The following is a 20495-nucleotide window of genomic DNA, read 5'->3' as shown; positions in this document are numbered from 1 at the left end:
TTTCCATGGGACCAACTGTTCACTTCACTTTCCTCACCGCTCAGAGGCGCCTGGTCCAAGAAAGTGCTGGGCTGGGCTGCTAGAGGCATAGCTAGAGTGCCAGCTCAGAGGCGGCATGCCCAAAGAATGGGTGCTATTCTCCCAGGACACAGCGTACACTTCGAGTCAAAGTCCTTTCAATAGCGATGTGTCTCTGAGAAGAAGAATACATGGGTCAGGAGTCAAGGGGTAAAAACAGCAGGGTCTTATTTTACAAACTGTGCTTTCTGTCCTTGCAGTGCTGGGTTCTGCAGGTTTTGAAGTCCTGGTCCCCAGAGAAGGGATACTTCCACCAGGGACACACCAGCTGTTGCTGTCCTACTGGTCCTTTGGCCAAGAAGAGAAGTGTATTCATTTCCTAGGTTTGCATTAACACAAATTACCACATACAGGGGGCTTAGAAACAACAGAAATGTATCCTCTCACAGTTCTGGAGTCTATAAGTCTGAAATCAAGCTGTCAGCAGGGCTCTGCTCCTTTGGAAGGTTCTAGGGAAGAATCTATCCTTGCCTCTTCCCAGCTTCTGGTGCCTGCATGCCATCCTTAGCTTGTAGCTGCACCTCAAATCTCTGCCTCTGTCTTCCCATAGCCTTCTTCCTTGTGTAAGGACCCAACATTGGATTTAGGGCCCACCCTAACCCAGTCTGACCTCATCTTAAGTTCATTGTTGATACCTGCAAAGACTCCATTTCCAAATAAGGTCATATTCTGAGCGTCCAGGTGGAAGTAGCTATTTGGGGGACACTATTCACCCACTCCAAGGAGTCACTCTCCTGGCAGAGTCCACGGACTTTGATCACCAGCAGAGAAAGAAAATATATTGTACAATGGGAGTAGGGAGGAACCTAATAAATATTGGAAAATCTCTAAGTATAAGCTCTGATTTTATTAATATGTTGTGAATATTGATATTTTCTCAGATATATTTAACTGTATATTTTTCTATTAAGGTATAATTTACATTCAGTAAAATTAATTTGGGTGGGGGTGTACTGGTCTATCAGTTGTCAGAAAGGCATTGGAAAAATTTATTGGTTCAAAGGGAAATCTAACTTCCAGGATTGTATACGTTAAACACAAGTTTGTTCTTCTAAATCATCTTGGTAACCCATATGGTGTTTATTCTAGCAGCTTATAATATTTCAAGGCTGGAGGCTCATATTTCATATTGGTGAAGATTGCAAAACTGATTCTCCAATTCACAGAGATTTAGTGTTAAAAACTGTATCCACACATGGGGTCAGGCTTCCAGATAATATTTCTTACTGAGATAAGGGATAGCCTTACAAATTCATCCTCTTACATTGACACAACTATGCATTTGGGTGTCATAAATACACTCCCCTTTGCTCACAAACAGGAGTTTTGTCAACCAGTTGCCTGACCTCAATATCTTCAAAGGAGTGTGAGTATGCTCTGGCACTGGTCATGTTAGTGATGTGACAGTTTTCAATGTTTCCTTGAAACAAAACCTCTCCGAGGGCAAAGCACTTGAACAAGTTCACCTACAAGTTAGTCTTACAAGCAGTCAGTCTTATAAGCAGTCACTCTTACAGGCTGTCTAAGCTGTATTACCTCACCCCGTGATCATTCACAGGGACCTGATAGGACAAAGGTTTGAAGAGTGAAGTTCCTTTAAAACAATTTGGTAGAAAAAAGTGTGAGGAGAGTTAGTAGTTGGTAGATAAAGCATACATGTTTTTTTTCCTCTTTCAACTCTGAAAATCCAGAGTTTTATTTTTCCAGTTCAAAAGAGAAATGCAAAAAACAAACAAAACCCAAAAATGACCCCCAAACCAAGGTCATGTTTCAAAACCCTGCTCACCTTGAAGTGGTAAATCTATTATCCACGTGCCTCATTGCCCTGAGTAGTGTATCCTTCACTCCCCATGTGCAAGGTTGTGTGCAAGTTCCTCGTTACCTATGTTCAACAAGTAAAGGTAGGTTATTTATGGATTTCTGGGACATTTTGAGATTTCATGGACACAAACGTGAGTACATATTGCTAAAAATTGTAAATGTATATATGACAAATTACTTAAATTTCCTAATTTGTTAAAATGTAGGCTTTTCCTGAAGAATCAAGAAACACTTTGAAAGTAAAAATAAAAATAGAGCTTTAGCCTGGATCCTGACAGAGCGTAGTTATCGGTTGAGGCAACCAAATCCGGTGAGACTGATACTGAGTTGAGGAAGGGCATTCTACACAAAGAGAAATCGTGGAAAAAAGGACTCAGAAAACGTTGACCCCATAAAGCAAAATCTGATAGGAAAATCTTATATGGGACATCATACTTTATGGGAAAATGTTACGCTCATTAAAATTCAGTGTAATGAGATAAGGAAAAAAAGGTATGAGATTTCAAAAGGGAAGACACCAACCTGATGATCTGTTAACAGTATAATTGTCTACTTAGAAAATCAAAGGCAGCACTCTCTAAATATCTAGCACCATCTTCTTCACTATTTTTCCTCGGAGACCTTACCACTCACAATCTGATGGTATAATATGGAAAAATGAATTTCTGTGTTGCTGTGATGAGGTAAGTAATATCGCTGTATGTTCAATGCCTAGAACATGGTCTGTCGCTGAATTGGTATTTAGCAAATAATTGATGAGCTGATGAACAAATGAGGGAATGATTGGTCCAAGAGAGTGAAACTGAAGGGTGATTGACTGAAAGAGAACTAAACCCTCAATTATCATTACAAGCAATCAGTAGGTGGTAGCTAAATAGGATAAACCAAGAATCAGTAGCAGAGAAACGTATTTAGAAATACAGAAGTGAGCACAGTAAAAATAGATGAAGGAACTAGTACTTAGTCTATTAAGCAAATTGATTCGAAGTTTTAAATCTAGCCTGAAAACCTTTTTAACAAATTAGGGAAATCACATTTCTGACAAAATTTTATTAAGAAATTCATGTAAGTTTCTAAGTAAAAGGCATATGGATTACCTATTGTTAAATTTTGCTGGAACTAGAACAGATTTTAGTTTTAAATAAAAGAGACTGAGTTAAATAAGCACAAGTTGGTTGAATACTCCTCATTTAGAGCAACAGCTACTGTAAATCTATCTACTAAAGTTGAAATTTAGTTTTTGGCCACACTCTAGTACATTGATAGTTAAGCCGTGCAGGTAAGTAAGAGTAATTTATGCTTAATGAAAAACAATGTTAAATTATATGGAAAGAGTGAGAATTATGAAACTTGAAGTTAATGGATACATGTCAACCTGAAGAGGTCTCCTAAAAATTGGTACACATGAATGAATTTTAATAATAAAATTAAAACTAATTAAAAATAATAATGTAGGAGGGTTTAATTGTGTCAAGCCAAAAATTCCAGAGGAGTACACAGAATGGTGAGAGGGTGACAATTAATGAGAAGCAAAGTGACCAGAGGGTTTGAATATTACGTGGCAGCTGGGGATGGCAGTGCTGAGAGTCACAACTAAGTGACTCTGAAGGGGATCCAGGTGGCATCAGAGGTCTGCTAGGTATAGTAGACCTAGTGGGGCTTAATTTTCATGTCCATACTAGGATGAAGATAGCTTTCCAAGCCTGTGGGGAATTAGATTAGCTGGTGTCACTGATGTTCACCTCCGAATAGAATTAGCAGCAGTTTGCAATAGTTAGGAAATTCAATCTTCCCTTGAAGGCACTGGAAGGAAATTTCCCTAAACAGATCGAATGGAGTGTGTATCATTTCGTTCCATGAATACTCATGTCCCAAGGACTGGATGCAGCCAGTGCAGGCCTGGTACAGGGGATCACTGTCCAGAATCTATGACGTCCCAAGCTGGACTTGTTCGTACCATTGTTTTAACCTAAGGGAAGGACTTTATGTTTCTCTGTAGTGAATTTCATTTTGTTAATTTTAGACCACTGTGTTCATCTCCTAAAATATGTCCTGAAACTTTTTGCTCTCTTTCAATCCTTTGATTTTTATTTCTTGCATGTCCAACCTCATATTATGCTTTCTGTGCCTTCATTTACTTTTATGAGCTTACAGTATGAAACAGGGCAAGGTCACTTGCAAATCACTAAGAAACCTCTTTTCTGATTGACGTCTATCCATTAAACAACCCCAGAAATCCACTCCACAGCAAAATCATCCTGTTCAGTATTTTTCATTCTTTTTGGTCTGGAAGTGTTTTACAAAATATTTTATTATATGTCCTGGAAAAATAAAGATAGAAAAGTCCTAAGGAAGTCTCATGATCTCTACCAGAGCAGAGACTCTGACGAAACGAGATAGGTATCTTAATTTTGCATGTGTGCGTGCATGCATGCGTGTGTGTCGTGAAAGCAGAGGCACTCAAGTAACCTATATTGATAAGTTCTTGCTTGGTTATGGCTAGATGTTCAGAGACCAGGATCACTTCAAATGGGGGCAAGGGGAACGACAAGGACACCGGAGACTATCATGGCCTCTTAAGTGCATTAACATTTAAATTATTGCTCTGAGTAATCATAGAAAGGTTTGACTGTTTGCCATGCTCTGCTTAATAAAAAAAGAAATATGCCCTTCAAAAACATTTTACACAACAAAGTTTGGAATGTTTTTCAGGATCTTGTCATATATTGCAAACTAACCACTAAAGATGTTATGATAAATGTGCCTTTTATTATCATTTTTCCATTCTAACTAACACTGAATATTATAAGTGAAGGAGAGTTAGCAAATTTGATAGTGGCATATTGGCATGGTAAAACTGTTTTAGTTATTATGCCTATTATTACTAAATTCATTTCAGTGATTACATTTTACATATTTTTGTGTATTTTATATAGCTATATGTGGGTATTATAAATTTCCATAATCACATGCACAATCAATCATTTTAAGGTAACATCCATATACTTTTATTCCTAGTGGTACACACTGACTTTCCAAGGGTACTGTTCAGTTTAAGGAAGTTGCTTTCCATATAATCAATTTCCATATATGTTCTTTAAAAAATGTTATAACCCCATATTATGATTGTTGTATAAAAGGAGAGCTTTCTTCCCTACTCCCCCTTCCAAATTTCCCTCTTTGCCAATCAGACAGAAGAAAGGTGTGTATCACTCATTCAATCCTAATCTTTTTTATCTTTATGAAATGTTCCTCTTTATCTCAGTAAATTCTTTTTGTCTTAAAGTTCATTTTATAGACACTATAGCATTCTTTTGCTTACTTTTGTGTGGTAGATCTTTTTTCATCTTTTACTTTCAATATATTTCTACCTTTGTATTTAGCCTCTAGTAGGATCTTCCTTGTTACTCAGTTTTTAAATGGAGTGTTTGAACAATTAACATTTAACATAGTTATTAATATGGTTGAATTTAGATGCACCAATTTATTTTCTTTTTCTATTTGCTCCTTCTTTTTTGTTCCATTGCTTCCCCTTGCCTACCCTGCTTTGGATTACTTAGAATATTTTAATATTCTGTTTTAACATGTCTATTGTTCTTCTAGCAATATCTCTTTGTATTATTTTTATTATTGGTTGCTAGGGGAAATAATGCACTACTTCAATGAAGACATAGAAACCTTGCAATCATATAAGCATAAATGCCAACTGACATTTATGTTATAGTTGCTAAATGTGTTACATTTATGTAAATCAAAAAACACACCAGAAAACGTTAGAAGTCTCGTTTTTAACAGTCATATATCTATAACCAGACTTAAGAGGAGAGAATAGTCTTTTGTATTTGTCCAGATATTTACTATTTCTGTTGCTCTTCCTTACTTCCTAAAGTTTCAAGTTTTCCTCTGATATTTCCTATCAGCCTGAAGAACTTCCTTTAACTTTTCTATTAGAGCAAGACTGCTAGCAATGAAGTTTCTTGTTTTCTTTCATTTGAGGATGTCTTTATTTTGCCATTCATGCCCAAAGGATATTTTCAATGAATTTCAAAATCTGGGTTGATATTCTTTTCTTTCTGTTTTTTTAAAGATTTGTTCCATTGTTTTATACTTCCATACCTCTTTTGAGAAATCTATGGGTTTTTCCCAATTGTTATTTTCCTCTATGAATGTATTGTTTTTCTCTAACTGCTTTTAAGGTTTTTTAAAATGTTTTAGTTTTCAACAAATTTATTTTGATGAGTCCTTTTCCTTCTTTATTTGTATGGTTCTTTCCCCTTCTTCTTTCCATACATAATTGTGTTTTTTATTGCATTCTGAAAAATTCAGATAATATCTTGAAGAGGCACTGGGTTACATTATTTTTCCTCAAAAAATACTGTTTTATGTTGGCAGACAGTTAAGTCTAATAGGATATGTTGATGTGTCATGCTCTGGTTTTAGGCTTTCTTCAAAGAGGTCTATTACAGTTTTTTCTTTTTTTCCCGCATACTTCTAGATTGTAGCCCTCAATCCTAATGTGCAGCTAGCTTTACATTTTGTATGAGTTTGCTAGGGCTGCCATAAAAAAATCACACATACTGAGTGGCTGAAGCAACAGAAATTTAATTTCTCACAATTCCGAAGGCTGGAAGTCCAAGATCAAGGTCTCAGCAGGATGAGATTCTCTGAGGTCTCTCTCCTTGATTTGCATATAGCCACCTTCTCATCATGTCCTCACATGGCCTTTTCTCTGTGTGTGGACATCTGTGGTTATCTCTTCCCTTTCTTATAAGAACACGAGTCCTATTGGATTAGAGCCCAATCTCTCTGAACTTATTTAACCTTAATTACCTCTTTAAAGGTTCCATCTTTACATGCAGTCGCACTGGGGGTTAAGGTTCCCACATATGAATTCTGAGAGAACAGAATTCAGTCCATACACTCTTTAACCTGATATCTCAACTCGGTCTTTGATTTGTTCATAAAGACTTTCTACTCTATTTAGGCCTGACCACCCAAGTCTCCATAATACAAAACAAGTTCCAGGCTTTCTGCTCAGTTTGCTGCTGCCCAGCAGTTACTCTCTACCTAGCTTTTATGAGTCTTGTGCCCCTCTAATGAATCCAGGATTTGGTCAAGACACCCAAGAGGGAGCTCAATGGAAACTTCTGGATTTCCCTATCCATAACTCCTCTTTTTCAAGTACCTTCTCTTCCAGATCACAACCAGCTTAATAATCCCCAACTCTGATATCTGCCTTTTCTGTCCAGTGAAACTAATGCTCTTGTTTGCATTCTATATAAATGCACCACACCCCAGAAAATTTCCCTAGGAAGAAAACCAGTATAAAAGTAGGACATCCTTTGTAAGTATCCTCTCTCTGAAGGACCTCAGCCTCACATTGACTGCTGTTCAATGCCTGCAGCTTGCTGTAGTTCATATATTTTGTACACGACATAATAGATTTTATGGATACTGTAAAGATGTCATAGTTGCATCTCACAGGTTTTGATATACATATGCTTATCATTTATGTGAATATAATTCAACCTTCTTAAGTAGATATATTCTGAAGTAGTATAGATTAACCTCCTAACAGGGAGAATTTTCTGCTTTCTTTTTTTTTTTGGTATGCGGGCCTCTCACTATTGTGGCCTCTCCCGTTGCGGAGCACAGTCTCCAGACATGCAGGCTCAGCGGCCATGGCTCACAGGCCCAGCCGCTCTGCGGCATGAGGGATCCTCCCGGACCGGGGCACGAACCCGTGTCCCCTGCATCGGCAGGTGGACTCTCAACCACTGCGCCACCAGGGAAGCCCCTCTGCTTTCTATTTTTTAAATTGAGTTATAATTAAAAAGCAATATTATATTCGTTTCATGTGTACCACATAGTGATTCAATACTTTTATACATTATGAAATGATCACCACAATAGTTATTCATTTCTGACTTAATTCCACAACTGTCTGAGAATATGCTCTGAATGATTCCAAACATTTCAAACTTGTTGTGACTTGCTTTATCATCCAGCATGTGATAGATTTTGTCAAATGTTACATGTGCATTTGATAATATTTTGCATATAATGTGTTAAATTAAATTTATTATTAAAATTAATTTCAGTTGTTATATTTTTAAGTTCTGGAATTCCCAGTGGATTCTTTCTCATAGATTCCAATTCTCTGGTGAACTTCTCCATCTTTTCATGTTTTTCTCTATTTATTCCTACATTCCTATATTTTCTTGAACATATTGATCATTATTATTTTAAAAATCTTGTCTGCTAGTTTCAATATCTGGGTCACCTATGTTTCTATTTTTATCATAGATTTGTTGATTGGTTATTGGTCATTTATTCCTATCCTTGCATAATAAATTTTACTGAATATTGGACACTGTAGATTAAAAATTGTGGAGTTTTGCCTGGAAGGGTTCACTCTTTCCTCTGTTAGTCAAATAGATGACCCGATCACCTCTAATGTAATCAGGGACTTTTAGCTGAATTTAGCTGGGGTCACAGCACTGTTAAGTGTCCATCTGTGTCTGTTTTTCCCAGTTCTCAGAGAGCACCCTTCTAGGAATTTTTAACTTAAAACTTGATGAGTTTCCCAAGACACTATCTCAGGAAGGTCTTGGATGCAAATGCTTTTCTCTTCTGCATAACAAGACTGTTAAAATTATATTCTGATTTTCAGAGGCTCTTTTCTTAACTTTTTAGCCCCATGCAGTTCAGAAATTAGCAAATTTTTGAAGGGAAAATCAGCCATGTTTCAGCCTCAGTTCTCTCTCTGTTTCCCCCTTCTCACTGGGATCTTGATTAGGTTTCAATTTGAAGCCCTAGGAGATCAGCAAAACCTCTGCTTGCATCTGTGTCTCAAATGATGACCCTCTGCCCAGGAAAATTCTCAAAACTCAGCCTCTTTCACTGCATCCAGTATTGGTAAAAGTTCCAGGGAATATACAGATATACAGCATCATTTCGACCTTCCATATCTTCCGCTGTTTGAAATCGTGGAGCCTCTAGTCATTTTTGCTTCAGCAGGTTTCTGATACTTTAGAGAAATATTTTTGGTTTTTATTCACTAATTATAATTATTTTCAGTAGAAGAATTGGGCGGCCACAAGTGATTCCATCTTAATCAGAAATAGAAGTTTGATCTATTTTTCAATTGGGATGTTTATCATTTCCAACAACTTGAGAAAACAGTCTTAATTGAAACTTTATTATCATGGAAGAAATCATGTAATAACAGCCAAGTGTATAAAATAGAAAATTGGCTATATCATTAATAACCTTATAATAAGCAAGTATAGTCATAAAAATGAAATGGGAAAATTACAAGAATATAATTTTAACTGAATGAGAGGATGTACATTTGTGGACTATAATTAAACAAACTGCTTTAGTTCTGGGTCATGTGATTATGATTTTTTTTCTTTTTCATAATTTTTTGATTTTTCTAATTTATTTAGTATGAGAATTTGTTGCTTTTAAAACAAGCAAAATTTTACACAAACTTAATGTTCAGTTATTGGGAAAATTCATCCCCAACAATTCTGCAAGCTTGATGGCTTTGACTGCAGGAAATATAAAGTCTAACCAGCCATGTGCGTGTTCCATGTACACAGACAAAATCTTAGAGAATATGGGAACTATTCGATAACATTATTATCAAAAGATAAACTAAAGTGATAAATTGTATACAATACCCAATGAATGCATATAAGATATATACCATTATGAAATATAACAAAGAGGAAAGCTACTTGACTCTGGTCTGGATGTCATGCATCTTGGAATTCCTAAAAATTCAGTGAAAGCAATAAACACAGCCAGTTTACAAAATGAAGATCAGTGTAAACTCTCATCATTAGTCTACGAGATATATTTATCTGCATGTGGAAGAAATTTAGTTAATGCTTATTAGGAATAATGAATATGAAAAGCATTCATTGACAAGAGTGTATCACCTCTGTGTCTTGATGACTGAATAAGATACCAACAATCAGATAATAGGTGTGCTTTGCTATAGCAGCTAAAACAGCAGGAGTAAAAGGGCATTTGAATGTCATCACTCATATTCTCCATAATTTATTAGTTGCTCCCTGTATGCTAGGCATAGAACCATTCATTCATGTAATTCTCACAATAATCTAAGAAGGAAAATTTTGCTTATACTACCTAAAAAATAGGTAGTAAAATGAGATCTTCAAGAATTTTAATGAGTAAATTCATTTCAGAATGTGAACTCTATACAACCTTAAGAGTAACATTGGAATGGTGGAAAACATTAAGGAGACCCAGAAACTGAAAATCGTTATTCATTTTGGGAGATTGTGTTAAAATCATTGGTTATGTAGGGTGGACTCATTTTGCAAAACTTTGAACATGACTTCATTTATTGGTCAGTGACAAAAATCTCATCCTATATTAGATTTCTTTTTTTTTTTTTTTTGCAGTATGCGGGCCTCTCACTGTTGTGGCCTCTCCCCTTGCGGAGCACAGGCTCCGGACGCGCAGGCTCAGCGGCCATGGCTCACGGGCCCAGCCGCTCCGTGGCATGTGGGATCCTCCCGGACCGGGGCATGAACCCACGTCCCCTGCATCGGCAGGTGGACTCTCAACCACTGCGCCACCAGGGAAGCCCTAATAGATTTTTTAAATCATTGATTTATCTTCTACTACATGTAATTTCCGACCATATTGATGTAGTCATTTCTCTGAAAAAATTTAAATTTCATAGAAATATATTGCAAGGGAAATACTTAAAGTGATAACAGCTATAGTAAGCAGAGGGGCGAGATTATGAACATATATATCCGAGATTGCATTTGACTGAACATAACAGAAACCTACTACAATGGCTTAACCAAATAAAGGTTAATTTTTCTCCCATAATAAGAAACTAAGGGAGTAGAAGTCCCAGGCTGGTACAGTGGCTTCAGGAAACTTTCAACATCCTTCTATTTTAGGTTTAGCCACCTTTGGTCTGTGGCTCTCATTCTATGGAAAATTCCCAGTTGCAATGTGGCAGGTCCAAATCCAGCCTGCAGTCTGCATTTCAGACCGTAGGAAGAAGGAAAGAACAAGCAACATTGGGGAATTTTCCTCAAAAGCAAACTGCTCTCTGAACACTCCCTTAGACTCTCATGTTTGTCTTGATGACAGATGACATGCAGCAGCAATAGAAGCTGAGAAGTGTTTTTTTGTTGTTGTTGGTTTGTTTGTTTTTAATACATTTATTTATTTGGCTGTTGGGTCTTCGTTGCTGTGTGCGGGCTTTCTCTAGTTGTGGCAAGCGGGGGCTACTCTTTGTTGCGTTGTGTGGACTTCTCTTGTGGATCATGGGCTCTAGGCGTGTGGGCTTCAGTAGTTGTGGCACGCAGGCTCAGTAGTTGTGGCGCAGGGGCTTAGTTGCTCCGCAGCATGTGGGAATCTTCCCAGACCAGGGCTTGAACCCATGTCCCCTGAATTGGCAGGCAGATTCTTAACCACTGCGCCACCAGGGAAGTCTGAGAAGTGTTTTATAGGCGGTCACATGCCTCTCCAAACAAAATTTGGGTCCTGTACAAAAGGAAGATGGGGAAGACAGATATTGGGAAGGTAACCAACAGCGATTTGGACTTAATTAGATTAGTTTGGCTTAATTAGAAGAGTGAATAGAGAAAGTAGAGGATAAATAAATTTGAAAGGCCAAATCAAAGTTCTAAGGCAAAACAACACAATAAATGGTGATATCGACAAATATTTGGGATTCAGGGAAGAAGCTGAATCTGAGGCTGTAAGACTGAGGAAAAATCAGGATTAATTTGTAGATTCTTCCTATGCATGCATGCCAAATTTAAGGCCTGTGTATGTGAGTAATCATTAATTATAATTTTTACACTATAAAAATAATAGAATAATAATTAACATGTTTGGTGGGGTCCAAACTCTTTAATGAACCCAGCTTCCCTTCCTGAGGCTACAGTATACATGATTATAATAGATAACTATTGATTTTCCTAAGTGAATCATTTAGATATTTCATTCTCAAACCTATTGAAACCCCAATGCCTTATTTCTATAACAAATATTGTATAATGCTTAATTTGCTATTTTGAAAAGAATTTCACAGATATTAACTGATTCTTAAGGGCCTACACAATACTTTAAGATAAATATAGAGAAGAAAAAAAGGAAACTTATTTAAAATAAAATATTATGTTTTTCTTTATGTAAATGCTTGGTCACAACTAGGTTTGAAGAGCTAACCAAATACTCAGATACTTCCCCCTACGTGTAGCATCACCGTAATGATAATGGCTATAACAACAGACTGATACAGGAGTCTTCTTTTGGTGAGAAGTATACTACTGGTGACATTGTTCTTAATCTTCTGAACAAACTGTGGTCAATTTCTGAACAAAACAATGTTAAATCTTTCCATAATTTATATCTTAATAGCATTCCTGCAAAATTCAAGTTATATTGAAAGCATGCAAAATTTTTTCTTGCTTCTATGTAAAATGGAGTAATGTAGTTGGTTTAGTTACATATGAACAAGTTCTTAACAACATGGATGAAAAGCTGTGAGGGATCCAAAATTCCTGTATCCTTCCTCCTGTGGGATTTTCACATATATTGCAGAATGTTTAAAAGGTGTGGCTCGTGACCACAGACTGCTAGTGACAATTAGAAAATACCCTCTTCCACATTTCTAAAACGGAAACAGTAATGCTTCCATTAAGAACCACTGACCTAGATGTTTGGTGGAAAAACTGAAATTTTGTTGATGAAATTTTTCTACTAAATCAACTCTGCCTTAAAATTTATCTAGAAAGTCTGGATGAACCTTGATAGGAAATTCTCTGGTCCACTCTTTGGATCTTATTTTACAGGATTCTCCTTCCTATTCTTTGTCTGTAGGTATCAAGCCAGCCAATTTGGGAGTCAATTCCTTCATCCTCTAGAAGTACATTAAATTTATAAGCATTGCTGATAAATCATAGCATAACATTTATTTCTCCTTGTCACCAATGCCTGTTATTAAGATCCTGCGTCCAGGTCCACACTCCATAATTTGATGTTTTCTTTCTGTATATGTAATTCACCAATGCCTGTTGACCTAGACTTCTGACTCATTGCCCGGTTCTGATCTGTAATGCTTAGCCTTCTCCATGCCTGACCAGCCTACATTGGATTTAGACATTTTTTAAAAAATTAATTAATTAATTAATTTTAATTTTTGGCTGCACCATGCGGCATGTGGGATCTTAGTTCCTGGACCAGGGATCGAACCTCTGCCCCATGCAGTGGAAGGGTGGAGCCTTAACCACTGGACCACCAGGGAAGTCCCAGATTTAGACATTTTAATACTAGGTTGTAACTTTTGATACATGTAGGGGCCTTCGTTAGATCCCTCACTTCTCATTGATTCCTTTCCTGGGTTCACTCCTGTTCTGTTGTACCTCCAAGAACCTCAGCCTTTACTGAAAACACTCGTTGTATACCTCTTCTTGCTTTGCTTCAGTACTTTAGGTCCTATTTCCTCACCATGCTGCCCATGCCTGACATAAAACACGAAATTCCTGGAAGAGGCAAAAACAATGAGAAAACATGGAAAGAAAGACATTGATTAAACGAATCATCAACACCATAAGCATATAGACAATTAGAAAGAAATAAGGCTATATGAGTGTGGTTACCTCGTCAGTATTTTTCTTTTCTCCCATCATCTAATAACCCCAATTTATAATTAAATTCCATAAGGATAGGGATTTAGTTTTCTTGCCTATTGTGTGCTATTGATTTTCCAAATTTTATCCAGTGTCTGAACCACAGTAGATGCTCAATAAACATTTGCTGGTGAATGAATGAATGACACCATCACATGAATAGTAGCAGCAGTAAAAGGTAGTTTTACTACCTTGCGAAAGTGCGAGGTTTCAAATCAAATAATGAAATAACCCACACATTTGTCTTAATTATAATGGTTAATTCAAATTAGTTAACTTACTTTGAAAGTCTTCTAATAACATTCTCTAGTAACAAATGCATACTTTTAAGACCAGTAACAGTGTTTATTAGCCATATATATGTGTGTATATATATATATATATATATATATATATATATATATATATATATATATATACAGTTTTGTCCGTATTTTAGAGAATTTGATTTGAAATTTAAATTGCAAATTTTAAAGGAGCATCATTACTCTCTCTGTTTAAATGCTGGACAGCAACAACAATCACTCACATAGTTTAACTTTCCAACTTGTGAAATTTCCACGTGTTTATCTAGTGGGTAATTCACTTTAAAAATTACACGAATACTATCTTCTATTTGAACCTCAATGGCAAGTTACATTGCTATATTTAAATCACTTCAAATCAAACAAGAGTTTCAATCTCCTAAAACTGGCATATTTTGAAGTATAAAATATGATACATTAATGTCTAAGAATATTTTAAACTATTTGGTCTTATTCCTAAAAAAATAAGTAAAATTCCCATATAGAATATATTTGCTTCAAATTTTGAATTGATCTGAAAAATCCAGAGGTAGAACGCTCAGTATTTAGATGTGATTTCTGTATCACATAACTCTTTTGATGTATAAACAGAAGAAACAGTAAAAATTTCTCTTTTAGCATTGAGTACTATAATTTGAAAATAATAAGTTAATAATTTTCTGGTCTCATGGTGAACTAGGGAATTCAGAATATTTCTTTTCACAGGAACCATCAGAAGCAGGAGGCAAAAGATGGCAGCAGTGAGTCGTTCCAAGATCTCACACTACCCAGGTTCATTTTATTTTTCAATATTATCAAATTGTGCATTTACTAATATCTTCAGTTACAAATTATTTTAGAAGAACAGAAATCATCTTCCCTCTAAAGAAGTCTATAGGGACTGCCTACAGGTCATTTCCAAGGGATACAATTAGTGAATAGGGTTTGCTATTGCTCAGCTCAAAAATAACTCTAAAAAACTTTAGAAAATTATTTTCTTAACTTAGATCTATACGGGCATAAAAGACACCTGTATTTTCTGTGGATGGTATCTATACACCTACTTCAAATTTAATCTAAAATGGAACTGATCTACCCTCCAAGTCTGCATCCGTCCCCCCTGCCCCCCCCCCCCCCAACACTTCCTGAGTTAAAAGATGCAAAGAGGAGTACAGGTTAATTTTTTTTTTTCTAAAAATCTGACGAAAGCTACGGTGAAAACAAAGAACATCCTTTAAAATATAATGTGGCCTAATGGATACAGCACTGCTAATTAGTCTTGTACCAAATACTCCACAGTAACTGAACTGCCTTTCTGAGAACTAAAATAAAAAATACAGTTCAGCATCTGCTGAAAAATGGCCCAGCAGTGTCCTCCCTCAGAGGAGTCAGAAGTATATATATTTTAAATAAACTTATTTATATTTTTGGGTCTTTGTTGCTGTGCACAGCTTTCTCTAGTTGTGGCGAGCGGGGGCTGCTCTTCGTTGTGGTGCACAGGCTTCTCATTGCGGTGGCTTCTCCTGTTGCGGAGCACGGGCTCTAGGTGCACGGGCTTCAGTAGTTGTGGCACATGGGCTCAGTAGTTGTGGCTTGTGGGCTCAGCAGTGGTGGTGCACAGGCTTAAGTTGCTCTGCGGCACGTGGGATCTTTCCCGGACCAGGGATCGAACCCGTGTCCCCGACCTTTGCAGGCAGATTCTTAACCACTGCGCCACCAGGGAAGCCCCAAGTCAAAAGTACTTTAACATAGAGCAAGCTTTAAACTTGGAGCCAGGTTGGAGAACTACTTTTGGAGGTGAGACCAAGCCTATATATGCCTATCCAGCCTTGAGGTAGGAGGATTAAAAACGTACATTTGCACTGTTGTCAAAAGTCCTTGCTTAATCTTGCCCCTTGCATATATTTCTACCCGTCTAGCCTGTTTAAACACTTCTCCTTTGCTCTTACTTCAAATTTTAACTTCCTCCAAAGTATGCTAGAAAATAGCCTGGGATAAATATTCAGGTCATTTAACTTTGTTGGATAATCTCTTCTGACACAAAAGAGAAATACTTTGTTTCTGAGAATCACAAGCCCCTGGAATCCCTCTGATGACAACTTCCTGTATGCTGCCATGCTCTGGGGAGGGGAGGAGTGAAGATCACAACCTCAGACAGTCTGGGATCCACAGGGTCAGGGATGGTGCACGGTGGCATCGTTAGGAAGGGTGTTTGCCCTGTTCCCTGGGCACGCTGCGCTCTGCCTACCCAAGTCTTGTAATTGCAACAGGGGTGAGCCCCGTCATTACTTCCAAAACCGAGGGACACGGGTGAAGGCCCAGAGGACTTCCTTGGCACAAGGGTCTTGTTTTCTAACAAGACTTTCACTGTTCACTGCGGTGATGCTCCTTGCTGTATTTCACAGCAAAGAGAGGCAGGCAAAGAGAAGTCCCCATGGAGTCGACGAGCTGTCAAACCAGGAGGTGACATAGAAAACCAATCTGAAAGTGACAAGAACAATACAGGGGGTATAGGAAGACTTTGGGGGAAGAAACGGGTGAGGGTTTTCATCTTAGCCTGGGAGAGGGGGTAGGGGGGGAGGAAGACCAGGTGGCAGAGGTGCGGAAGTTGGAAGAAAGAAGAGGCGGCGCTGGAGGAGGAGGTGAAGTTAGCATTACGATCCATTCAAGATCCAGACTAGACAAAGGTCTTTCTCCCAGGAAGTTACATACTTCCAGGTTCAAAACCAGAGGGATTTCGTTTAAGGAGAAAGTCTCTCCACCCGCGAAAAGCATGTTTAATCGAAGCACTGGAAGTGACAGAAGACTGGACAGACGCTGTGGGGAAGACCGGAGATGGATGTCTTGCCTTCTTCGCTCTAGAACCACAGGATTTGAGAGCCTCCATCTCCACCCAGCAGCGGTCACATTCAGCCTCCAGCCTGCCCCAGCGCACACACATGCTGTCTTAGAACCCCCTCCATCCCTGCCCTTTGTTTGCACGCTGACTTCTGCCAGACTACCATAAACTGTCAGCATCTTGCACGTAAATGAAGGCACTGGTCCTATGAGCACCGTTCTAACCCCGGGTTCCAGGCCTTCCTCGGGTCCTTCCCAGCTTTCGCCTGGTTCGCGAGCATCCACCCATCTGAGGGCCGGAGTCTGCGTTCGCAAGGATGCTCAGCCCTCTCCCAACCCGCGGCCTCCTCCCCTCTCTCCTGCTGCTGCCGCTGCTGCAGCGAAAACCAGGAGAAGTGGAATGCGCACGGCGAAGCGCGGCGCTCTCGCGGTGGCACTGGGCATGCTCGGCACCCAGGGCAGGTTCGGGCGGCGGGGCGGACGCTGCTTCACTAGCCGGGCGCCCGAGCCGGCCGCCGAGGTATAGGTGGAGGCTGAGGCTGCCGCGCGCCGCGGGAGGAGCTTCGCCCGCGGCGGCGGCGGCGGCACAGGTGGCGCGGGCCGCGCGCGGGGCGCAGCACGGGAGCGCTCGGCGCCGGGCGCCGCGGCGGCCCCAGGCTCGCGCCCGCGGCGGCAGCCGGCCGAGCGGAGCTGAGGGCGAGGCGGTGGCGGCTCTCCCAGCCCGGCCGGCCGGCGGCGGCGGCAGCGGCGGCGGCGGCGGCGGCGGCGCCCAGAGCCCGGAGGAGCCCCAAGGAGCCGGGAGGAGCCCGGAGGAGCCGGCGGGAGTCCGCAGGAGCCCCGAGCCCGCGGAGCCCGCGGAGCCCGCGGAGCCGGGCAGGGGGCGCTGCGCTCGCTGCGCTCGGAGGGGCCGCCGGGCCGGGCGCCGCGCACTGGCGTCGGGAGCCGCCTCTCCCCCGCGGCGCTCGCCCCTGCTCCCGGCCGGCATCCCTTGTTCCGCGGCCGCGCTCAGACAACAAAAGCTGAAGATGCTGCAGTTGGGCAAGGTCAGGACCTTGCCCTGAAGCCGGGCGGCGGCGCGCACGCCTTTCCCCGGACTGAGAAGCTGTCGCTGGTGGCGGGTGCATGTTCGCGAGGAGGCAGTCGGGCGCCGCGCCGTTCGGTGAGTTGCCTTCCGCCGGGCTGCTGGGGCCAGGCGCATCCTTCTCGGCGTCGTCGTCGTCGTTCTCCTCCTCCTCGCCGCCAGTGGGGGTTGGTCCTCAGCTGCTCCCGGCCGGCGGTGACGGCGGCGGCTGCTGCGCGGTCCTGTCAGCCGGGGGAGGACCGCGATCGCGCCGGGTCCCCTCTCGGAAGACGGCTCTGCCTGGAACGTGGCGCGGGGTTAGTGCCTTTCTCGGAGCGGTGACCAAGTGGCTCCTCTGCGTGTTCCCGCTCCCCGCCACCCATCTCCCCCGGAGGAGGCGTATATAGGGCAACACCAACAATACTGCTCCCTGCCACCCTACCGAATATACCCGTTGCATCCATGACGTCCCTAATATACGGGAGAAGACGGGTGGGGGTGGGGAGGACTTCCCTCCAGTCTTTCGCCCTTATGTTCAATGTCATTACGATGTTTGGCTAGAACAAAATGGAAATACTTGGTCGTATGTGTCCATGGCTGTTTCTTCAGTCTCCCGCTGCTTGCCAGACCCCGAGCCCCTTTGGTCTATATTTAGCTGTTTCAGAAGAAGCATTTGCAGCTCGATTCACAGGTTTTGGGGGCTTCTGCGTCCTGACAATAGAGAGCGAGGCTCCGGCAAGCGCCGTCTGAAACCCAGGTTCGGAACGCTGTGCATGTGGGTGGGAGGTGGCTAGGCGATATTTGGGTGATCGGTAATTAATGGCCGAAAGCAAAGCTGCTTTTCTTTTTCGCCGACCTTCCTCTCGTTCTGGCGTGTACTGTGTTTCTGTCGATTGCTGCTCAGCTGGTTCCAACCACTGCGTCCCGAATTAAGTCGCTAGAGAGGTGGTGCAGCCTCCCTGGTCTGTGTGGTAGGAAAACAGTCTGAGAGGTTTTGGGATGTGTGTGTGTCTGTGTGTGTGGTTCCCACCACGAACAGTTACTTATAAAAATGCCTAAAGTTGTGTTTTCCTGCGAATGTTGGGGTAGTGAAGGGTGTGGAAAAAAAGATGGGCAGGTTGTGGTTCCAAGATGTTTATTTTCCCCTTGCGTGCTTCTCTTGAACTGATCTGATTTGCTTTGGCTCTGAAAGGTGTTTTTAAGCATGCATGCCTAATGCTACCAAGCAAATACGTTAGTTTCGAAAAGGGATATGTTACAACCATAGTGTCAGGTCTGATATGTATATATTTTCACTTTTAGGAACTAGGTGACCGATATTTAAGATGCTTGGAATTTTCTGCAACGACTTCTATGAAAATAAGGAGGTGCTGAAACTACTTAAGAGTTATCTCATTGTGCATCTTTCCATCTGCAGCTTTAAATTACCATGGCTACTGATGGTAGTTTAGTTCACCTCTTTGCTGTTAGTAGTTCACCTGCAGGATTAAAAGGCTTTAGAGCTGTACCACTTAAAAAAATCTCATGGAAGAGTGTTTGATATGACTCATACAGAATTACAGGGCTGAACCTGTGCCTCATTTGGGGCGCTTGCTCTATGAGAAGTATGACAGATAGGGGTGGGCATCCTCAACTGTGGACTCAATGCTTTAAAGCTCTGTGAAATCTCTTTGCCACATGCAGAATCCATTTTTAATGTTTTGGGGAAAACGTTCGATGGCATCCTCACTGATTGGTGGGTTACACGATCTCAGGGCTTGAATGAAGATGATTGCATCTGGAGTTAGATGTTGAAATTTGGGAAGCCTGTAATTATACAGCTAGCAAGGCGCAGCGTCGCAGAAGGACTAGCAAGGTCTATATGGCTCGAGTTAATCGAAGACTGTGATTAGTTTTACCAATGTTGCTTTAGTTTCACCTTATTCATATTCAGAGAACTTTCCAAGAGCACTCTGGACACACTCTTGTGCTTGTTGCATTGTTTTAACATCAGATTTCTTGCAGAAAGAAGCAATAGGTGACATACACATTCATTTCTCTTTTCAATTTTCCTTTTGAATCTAGTGTTTCAGTTTTAAACATGATTCTTAGAGGACCAGTAGAGATTACTCTGTGCCTATGTGTGCACACGGAGAGCAGCTGATGGGCGTGGGAAAAACTACATGGATCGGATGTGTGAGTTTTATGTTATATTGCGGGTTGAAAATGATAGTAGTTGATTGAACGGCAGTTGTAGTGAGTACAGGAGGTCGTTGCCCTAGTAAAATTGTCATAGTCTTGTGGAAAGGAGTTATTTAATTTGGTGTATGTTTGTGTCGTTGTAGAACCTAATCATTAGAGATGTCACTAATGTTTTCGTTGTTCACAATAATACTCATGCACTGTCAAATTACAGTAATTCCAGCAAATTCACATCTTTCACAATTAGAATACAAGCCACTTCTTTCTTCCACTGAAATAGTTCATCAGAGAGAAAAATGGAATTCAGATGATATTAGTTGAAAATGTGATCTATAATTTTGTTAAATAACTTCTAAGGATAATATCACATTCATAGTGACCTTTAAAATTAAAATGAAGTTATAATATTATCAAATATAACATTACTTTTGACATGTAAGTGAATACGCAGTACTTTTCCTGACAGTGTTTTGGAACTTGACAGTTTCTATTGTGCTTTTTCAAAGTTCTGTTTTATATGGTATGCATTTATGTAGA

General features: G+C 40.4%; 1 protein-coding gene across 2 annotated transcripts in view; it reads left to right on the top strand.

The window, feature by feature from the left end:
- Positions 1 to 17839: 17839 nt before the first annotated feature.
- CTNND2 (catenin delta 2) overlaps positions 17840 to 20495 on the top strand; it is a gene marked incomplete at its 5' end in the record, with an annotated part of 935921 nt that continues 933265 nt past the window's right edge. For both annotated transcript variants that reach the window (XM_082650874.1, XM_082650873.1), the window contains one exon: positions 17840 to 17876. In XM_082650874.1, coding sequence (XP_082507000.1) covers positions 17840 to 17876 — 37 coding nt within the window. The remainder of the gene's footprint in view (positions 17877 to 20495) is intronic.

This window comes from Grampus griseus, assembly GCF_964374135.1.
Source record: "Grampus griseus genome assembly, chromosome: 3".
NCBI classification, from domain to species: Eukaryota; Metazoa; Chordata; class Mammalia; order Artiodactyla; family Delphinidae; genus Grampus; species Grampus griseus.
This window is presented reverse-complemented; position numbering and strand designations above follow the sequence as displayed.